Source organism: Rhamphochromis sp. 'chilingali' (assembly GCF_963969265.1).
Source record: "Rhamphochromis sp. 'chilingali' genome assembly, chromosome: 18".
In the NCBI taxonomy this organism is placed as follows: Eukaryota; Metazoa; Chordata; class Actinopteri; order Cichliformes; family Cichlidae; genus Rhamphochromis; species Rhamphochromis sp. 'chilingali'.
The window spans coordinates 6,711,761-6,720,462 of NC_137945.1; the positions used below are offsets into that span (position 1 = coordinate 6,711,761).

Sequence of the window (8,702 nt, forward strand, 5' to 3'; positions counted from 1 at the left end):
CTCAGCTGCTTGTTAATACTAATATCAAATGAGCCAATCATAAGGCAGTAACTCGAACTGAGCATGAGAATAGTGTAAAAGGTGATTTCAGTGACTATGTCATGGTTGATGTTGCCAGATAAGCTGGTTTAAGAAACTGCTGATCAACTGGGATTCCCCTACAAAATCCTCTCTAAGGTTTACAGAGAATGGTCTGGAAAACAGAAAACATCCCGTCAAAGGCAGTTCTCTGGGTGAAAATGTTGATGCCAGAGGTCAGTGAAGAATGGCCAGACTGCTTAAAGTTGCTAACAAGGCAACAGTAAATCAAATAACTTCTCATTAAAATCAAGGCATGCAGACGATCATCTCTGAACGCACAGCACATCGAACCTTGAAGCAGATATGCCACAGATCTGAAGGCAAAAGAAGGTCTAACTTGGTACTACCAGTGAGTGCCACTTTATTAGGTACAGCCACATTTTTATTTAGGTTCATTTTAAGTGAGTAAGTAATTTCCCATTTATTTTTCTTTTTTCTAAAGTATAGTTTTACTTTATTTGACTTAAAAGAAATGTGTCAGCTCATAAAAACCTTTGTTTTATATATTTAATGTTTCTCAAGTTTCTTGACCAATCGAAAAAGAAGCTACTGTGCAAAGTCACGTTCATTTTAGCACAATCTTCTAGAAGTATATATATTACATCCAACGTCATTCATTAATTTTGCTCTTACTCTGATGACTTGTTGACTCCTTGAACTCCATCAGCAGATTAAGCTCCTTCATACAAATACAAGACAAAAGACGCGTTCAGGATGAGGCAATGAAGATCATAATAAGTAATCACATTTTGTTTAAACCACATGACTTTTTTTCATTGGCTCAGTTTCATTTTCTTTTTCAGTTTCTTTTGTCAAAGGTCCTTTAGGGGTGTGAAAGAAATCAGCTTTATACTGTAACTGACGTGAGGCTGTATCAGTGAACCTGATCCAATTTATTGTTCATTCTACAGACTTACACTGTACAGGAGATTAAAAGAGGCCATTTTTAAATTGACGGTATATATTTAAATTCTTAAACTCTTTAGAAATTGATTTGAAAATGTATTTATTCTAAAATCACTATTCTGCTCTGCAGACAACCGCCTTCATCTTAAATAATCCTGTAAACGCCTCTCGGTGTCTGTACCGTGTACTGGGTTGCCATGTACAGGATATTCAAGTTTGAAAGCTGAGCCTGTGCCAGGAGAGGAGGAGGGAGTCAGTAGGAGGCGCATCCGATATCAAATCGAAAGCAAAGTGAATGAGGAAATAAAAAAATCCACAAGACAGACATATTGTCCTGTGCTGCAGCCGTCGGACTTCATTTAAACCGCTCCAGCGGATATATTTATGATAATATATTCCTGAAAAAAGTTTCTTTAGTCATGTCAAAGGCAGCGACTCTGAAAATAAGCAGCACGACTGCGGGGAAGGTAAGTCGGTGAGCGTTTGCTTTTTGGGAGTAAGCGCTCTCTGAGGAGGGCAGGTTGCAAGGTAAAGGAGCTAAACGGCTTCCCGGCGGCCTGCAGTGACTTTAAAGCGGACTTGGTGTGAGTGTTGAGCCCCGGTGTGTTTGAAAGCAGTCGGTTATAGTTGAAAAGCAGCGGAAAGTCCCCCGCAGCGGGCAGGAAAACGAAAGTAAAGCTTTTCACAAACGTGAGTCAGCACTTGAACCGTGTTTTATTTGGTTTATTTAGTCTGCTCACCTTTTCTCCACAGGTGGACAACTTCCGCCAGGCTCTGTATCGGGAGGTCAGTTGACACATTGATTGCGTTAAATTAGTAAAATATTGAAATAAACCAACTTTTGTGACTTAATAATGACTTGAGGCCCCTCTTTGTGTGTGTGTGTGTGTGTGTGTTTCCAGGCAGAAACTCTCTTCTCTGACTTCATCCCTCTGAAGATCATAAAGCTGGACTCTCTGCTCAAGGTGAAGCATTTTAACTGACAGCCTCTGTGACCTTTGATCTGGGAAAACTGCTCTTCACTCTTGTCCTTGTGTTTGTCTTTTATTTGATTATTTTGTCAGGATGAGGGCTTCAGCATCACAGAAACAGCTTCCCTTAGGGCTCCTCTGGACATCCCCATACCAGACCCTCCTTCCCCCGAGGACGAGGTGAGAGCGCCGCAGCCTGTCACGCTTTTAGCTTCATCTTTCACTAAACATGGCCAACATGAATGTGTTTGAGATCACTCATTCCATATGAATGTGCTTCAGTCCACTAAAACGGTGAGAAGGCTTTTACTTTGAAAAACTGGGTCATTCGGCAACATTAATTGACCCATACACTGACATAAGAACTTGTTCCCTGCCTCTCACGCAAGGACGCTTCAACACGTAGACTTGAGGAGGCGGGGATCGAACCACCGACCTTTTGATTAGTAGACTGCTATCAGCCCAGCTATGAAAAGTGCCATGGAGTTTTCTAATATCCTCACTTTACTACACAGGCGTGGAAGTTAATATTTCTGGAGCTTTACACAATCACTGTGATTTGAAATGCACATGTAATAAGACATATTATTTAACTTGGGCTGTACCAACGCATGTTAAAATAAATCTGGGTTGGTTTGGACAACTTTAATTGAGGCTCGTGAATTATAATGAGCCGGACATCCAGATAAGATTCAGGACGACGCTACTAATTACATTATTATAACAACTTATCTTTATAATATCATACAGAAGGAATAAGAAAAGGTCAGTTATGGTCAGAAGTTGGGATAAGTGAAGGTCGGTAACTTTTGGTTCATTTCATCTGTTTATTGAATTAAAATAAAACACCCTGAGACTCTCAGGGTGAAGCTCGGGATAACATAGTGACAGAAGCTTAGATCTCTGACAGCAGATTTGGAGGCCTGTAAAGACCCCGCTTTGCAGGTAGAGGACTGATATTTGGTTGCAGCTTGTCATATACAAGGCACATAATATTCCTTAAAGCTTTTGAAATCAAGGGAACAGTTTCACAAAAATTAAGCTCAAATTTTCTGAGAAAACTATTGACATTAGAGACCAGAAGCTTTGCCCTTCCAGAAATCTCAGTTATATTTTTTAATATACTGAAAGTTACTTTTCTGACGTGCTCTTCACTAGTGCATTAATTGACACAGTCGACCGACACACTCACATCTCACTGTGACAGCTTTGACCTTTGAATGTGTCTTTATTGGCTCTGAATGAATTTTAACTGGATTAATGTGAGTGCAAATATTCAGCTTCCTCACTTGCAGAAGGAAAAAGGGGTATAGCACCTATGGAGACATCAAAACATGTGCTATGATTATCAAAAAATGACCCCACCCTGCCATGTTGCTGTGGGGTCACAGATAGGATTATAAAAGAAGGAGGAAGGCTGTGCACAAACTGCTACTGTGACATCTGATTTTTCACATTTTTAATTGATTTAAGACGCCCGGTAAAGCCAATCTTTTCTCACTCTGTAAAAAAATGTCTCTCTCAGGAGATGGAGACCGACAAGAATGAAGACGACGAGAAGAAGAAGAAGAAGCGTAAGGCATTTTTGTAGTCACACATGTGAAAACTGAAAGGTAGCATGTGATGTCTGTGGGGACGGGGAACAAAAGCTTCATCTGTTCTCTCTGCTCTTCAGCGCCGAAGTGTGGCTTCATCAAGGGGAACGAGAAGATCACGATGGTGCTAGAGAGAGTGAAACCAGAGATAGTCGCTTTTAGAGAGACCATCATCACTGTGAGTGAATCACTGCCGCTCTGAGGGCTGATTGATGCTCTAAGACAGGAACAATATGAGAATGATTTTAAAATGAGGATTAATGCTCTGGGTTCAAACTGCAGGTCACCTGCTGGATTCAGCACCTCATCCCAAAGATAGAGGATGGAAATGACTTCGGAGTTGCCATCCAGGTATACGTCGTCTATTTAATTGGCTGCTCTTTCATTTTAATTGAATATAAAGCCACTGATTTAAACTTTTGGATTAATGTGATAAAGAAATACGTTGACCTTTAAGGTTTTTTGGGTTTTTTTTAAACCACAGGAGAAAATCTTGGAGAGAATCGCTGCAGTGAGAACCAAAGTCGACGGTTTTCAGACCAACATCAACAAGTAGGTTGGACGTAAATCCTTCTTTAAAGCGCGGCAGCTGCCTTTGTGTCATTTTACTGAGAGTGGAGCCTTTCATCACTACTGTTTAAATCCTCAGGTATTTCACAGAGAGGGGGGATGCTGTGGCCAAAGCTTCTAAGGAAACTCATGTGGTGAGTGATGATCTCTGCCTTTCTGCATTTGAACGCAGACTGCAAACATCGCGCCACAGAGTTCAAACACACTTAGGGTGCTTTCACACCTGCTGTGTTTAGTTCATTCAAATTGAACTCTGGTTTAATTTGCACCCCGTTGCGTTTCTTTTGTGCACATGTGAGCACAGTAATAAAGACCCTTTGGAGGAGGTAGTGTTCCTCCCGTACGGTTCATTTATGTTGTGAATGCACTCTGACCTTAATCTAAACTGCCAGGTGTACGTTGCTAGATAAGCTAAACATCTCCCTGTACCTACATGTGGTTTGCATTCTGGGATGTGGACAAGGTAGACAAAGGTCTGTACAGGTTAGCAACTAGCTATGAAATGGACCTAATCCTCCAGAACACAGCACCTTGTTCCTGTTTGTACTTTTGTCGCTCCCACCCCAGGCACATCTGGCCAATACGGGGACTGAATGTGCTCACGTTTTTGTAATCATGCACTTTGGTTTGTTTGGAGTTCACTTGGATTCTTTTCTGGGTGAAAAGAAGCCAAATCACAGGAAAAAAGCTACAAGTTTGCAAACTCATCAAATGATTCGGACCAAAGTTATAACAAACTATAGGTGTAAAAAAACGCCCTTAAAAATCTTTCTCATATAATAGCTGGAGCAGTGGTTCCCATAGTTTTCTAATATTGTGCATCCTGACCACCACATGGAGCAGAGGAAGTGATGCTGGATGAGTTTTGGGAAATTTTCTTTCAAGTGGAAAGAACAGCTGGATTTAATGCCAGTATCAGATTTGAACAGTATAAAAGGTGGATGATAGCGGCACTTTGAAGTCTCACTTTTAGCATTTTGGCCACCACTGTTAGTTTTTGGCCACCCTTTTGTCCAGACATGCCTGCTAATTACTGTGACATAACAAACTAATTAGATGCCAGAATTTCACGCACCAAAACCCGATCACAGACTTCTTGTCTGTTACACACAGCAAGTCACATTAGTCAGATAACTCTATTCAAAATGGATTAAAGTCAGTAGAAGGATGACTGAATACATGTGTGGATGAGAGCTGCAAAGGTAAATACACTGAATATGAGCTTAAAGCCTGAGAGAAGACACAAAGATCTCAGAGATGGATGAACACTAGCTGGTTTTAGTCTTTTTCGTCACTGAACATCCCAACAAGCCTCGAAGTTTATGACACAAAAAGGAAATATGAAAAATGCCTTTAACTCTTTTTGTTCTGCCCTCAGATGGACTACCGCTCACTCGTACACGAGAAGGACCAGGCCATCTACTCGGATATCAGAGTGATCGTCCTCGACATCCGCGGCTTCTACGTAAGAAGCCTACATTTATATTTCTCCCCAAATACTTTAAACCATGGAAAAAAAATGGATCTTAAATAAAATATTTGAGTTTTTCTAAGATTAAAAAACTGATTTTCAAACAGTTTAATCACTAACAATGTATTTTTAGCTGCTGTAAGTCAATTATTAATCTGCATCTCTGCTCGTTTCCCTCAGGCCGAGCTTTATGACATCATCAGCAAAAACCTGGAGAAGGTGACCAACCCAAAAGGAGAGGAGAAGCCCTCGATGTACTGAGGCTCCCGGGGAACGGGAAAAGCCACTGGGATGAATTTAAACAACCTTCAGCTGCATTGATCACCTGCTAAACTCAATATCAATCAAGTATCCGGCTCTTTGTTTGATAAACATTTAAAATAAACACATAAACAACTGGATGGTTTTTTTAGTTCTGCTGTTTCATGGTAACACTTTGGTTTTATACCAAGATTTGCACTAAATTTTAAGTTGTGTGGTAAAGAATGAATAAAGAAAAGTGTTTTTCAGACTGTGTGACATCCTCAGATTTATTTTTAACAAAGAAAAACTTTTCGACATGTGCACCTCTCATCAGTGAGGAATCTTATTACAAAAATATCTTTCTCATTCAGGAGGAAAAACCCAAAGAAAAAACAAGACATCAACAATAATAATTACATAATAAAGTCAAGAACAGCAACACAGGAAGGTTAACCGGCCTCCGGGCATTTATACTTCTGGTCCTTCTCCACCGGGGATGAGCTGCAGAAGAGAAAATATGCAGCCATAAATCATCCTGTGAAGGTTTAAAACACCGGGGGAGATTATGGGACACAATCAGGCGTTTGTTTGTTTACCATGGTGATGTTATTGCCATTGAGGAGGATCTGGTCGAGCTTGGTTATCCTCCTCCCCTCTGGTGTTATTTCACTGCAACACATTTGTTTATAAATATAGTCAGCGGTGAACCCGAGAAAAGGTGTAGTTAGAGTAAAAATGCAACAGGAGTACTTACAATTCTGTCACATCCTCCAGGACCATGTCTGACACACACAGTTAAAGACAAACTGTGCAACAATAAACAGTAAAGAGACATCAAAGTGCAGCTAAAAGCTTTACACAAACGAGCAGGAGGATGTGGAGACGTGCACGAGAGCAGCACCAGCGCCCTTTTAGAAGATGCACCAATGTTATCAATTTGAAAAATCCTAGCTGACTTCCCTCTTAAGTTATCGGATTCACAAACTTGGGTTTCCGAGGTGCCCACTCAGGTGATGATAATACCCCATCAGACTTTTAAGAGTAAAAATGAAAGAAGCCCAACAGCAGGAGGAACCCAGGCCCCACTGCACCAGAATAAGATCTGACAGCAGAGGGAAATGGTCTGTGGCCACCATCTATTACCATGGTTTATTACTCCTATCTGGATAGATTGACACGCCTGACATGCCTGAAGTTGAACTGTTGTAGTGTGATCACTGACTGTTTCCTTAAATTTTTTGATCAGTCTATTTGTCCCTTGTTTGTACAGATCTACACACTTTTTGTGCCAATGGTATTCTGCAACTGTCCTCTCTCACATTTCTAAATAAAACAGAAACAAAAAGTAACACAATAGTTCTCGTACTGCTTCTCATCGCATGGGCTCCACCTGTGAGCATGGATGACTTCAAACAGTCGATGGTGTGTGCAGCACAATACAGTAAGACTTTGTACATTGTTGGTGTTGAGGCGTGCACTAACTCGCTCATCTGGACACGTTTTAATTAAAAGATACTGACGAAGTCATCGAAGCCCAGCAAGGTGCCGACAATTTCTTTGTCAGTTTTCATGACGATGTGAATTCGGGAGCCGATACATTTGTCCACAAGCTCTGCAAAAGGAAACATACAGAGAAATTACACATCCTGTAATTCAGGTGAGTGTTTCTACTTTTTACACTTCACTTACCTACCTACTTTATTAACTGGTGTCTATCTTTGTTAAGGACTCAACAGTTAACCCTTTGAAATACTATAAATTTTTAATAACTAAATAGAATAAAAAAGACGACAATGTAATTTTTAAATTTATTTTGAACATGCCAATAGGGCAATAGACGATAATCCAGTAATCTGTAAATTTTCAGCTAGAAACCTGCCCTCTCTGCCACTTTAATAAACTAAACCAAATAAGAAGCATTTTGTTTGTGCTTGTAGAGAGTAAAGCCGCAACGTTAGCTCCCTACCGGCGTGATGCTAATGCTAACTAGCAAACATCTGCCTACAAAATGATTTTCAGTGAGCCGCGGCTCAAACTGCGGCCGTCGCACGCAGACTCGGAACAGCCCAATTTAAACCCACAGACGTCAGGAACAAAAAACAGCATCATAGAGATTTTACAAACCGAGCGGGAGCAGCTGCGACGGGTTTGTAGCCGACATGTTCAATCAAGAGACTTCCCTCCACAAAGCCAGAAGTAATCGACAGACGAACAGTAGTGGGCCAGCCAGACAAGATCAATCAATCCAGAAGAATTTCGTCTCTGGGGAAACAAAAGAGTCTCCTTTTTAAGAAATTCAAACATTCATGGTTGCAACCAAATATAATACACTTTTTAAAAATTCAAACAAAACACACACACACACACACACACACACACACACACACACACACACACCTGAGGGTGATATTAAATTATTCTGTATGTCTCCACACGATGGCGCAAGTTGTGTCGAGGAACACATGACATCATTTTTGTGTTTAAAAAAGAGAACAGAACAGAGATCAAGATAATTCACCCCTGTAAAATCTGACCGCGGATATTTATGCTTCATCTCTCCTTGACAGGTGGAATTTAAGGTGACATGCACGTTGTCTATTGAGCGGGAAACACAAGAGCTAAGCTAACTATCTATTTTTTAGATGCAGATTATCCGGACTTTATTCTAGGGCAAGCTGTCTGATAATATCAATGAAATTCCAGATCGAAATGAAGGAAAATATGAAGGAAATGTTAGTCAACTCATTACTTTTTCCACAAGAACTTCAGCCTGATTGCATTTAAAGCCTTTAAACTCATTCTGTCCTGCTTAAGAAAAAAAAAATACACTCAATATAATTGTTAACTGTTATCTAATTATATTAT

The 8,702-nt window shown here is 40.4% G+C and overlaps 2 protein-coding genes across 2 annotated transcripts; one reads left to right on the forward strand and one right to left on the reverse strand.

Moving 5' to 3' along the window:
* Window positions 1-1,230: 1,230 nt before the first annotated feature.
* Window positions 1,231-5,992, forward strand: psme2 (proteasome activator subunit 2). Its single transcript, XM_080864892.1, has 11 exons — window positions 1,231-1,454; window positions 1,741-1,773; window positions 1,890-1,952; window positions 2,052-2,138; window positions 3,484-3,532; window positions 3,634-3,731; window positions 3,836-3,904; window positions 4,038-4,105; window positions 4,203-4,257; window positions 5,502-5,588; window positions 5,775-5,992. Exons 1-11 carry the CDS (start codon window positions 1,407-1,409, stop codon window positions 5,853-5,855), a joined length of 738 nt encoding a protein of 245 aa, XP_080721018.1. The 5' UTR covers window positions 1,231-1,406; the 3' UTR covers window positions 5,856-5,992.
* Window positions 5,993-6,096: 104 nt separating this feature from the next.
* Window positions 6,097-8,099, reverse strand: lsm5 (LSM5 homolog, U6 small nuclear RNA and mRNA degradation associated). The gene is made up of 5 exons (XM_080864893.1): window positions 7,962-8,099; window positions 7,354-7,449; window positions 6,592-6,619; window positions 6,434-6,506; window positions 6,097-6,338 (listed from the first exon to the last, which is right to left on the reverse strand). The coding sequence occupies exons 1-5, from the start codon at window positions 7,996-7,998 to the stop codon at window positions 6,306-6,308; spliced, it is 267 nt and encodes an 88-aa protein (XP_080721019.1). The 5' UTR covers window positions 7,999-8,099; the 3' UTR covers window positions 6,097-6,305.
* Window positions 8,100-8,702: the final 603 nt, after the last annotated feature.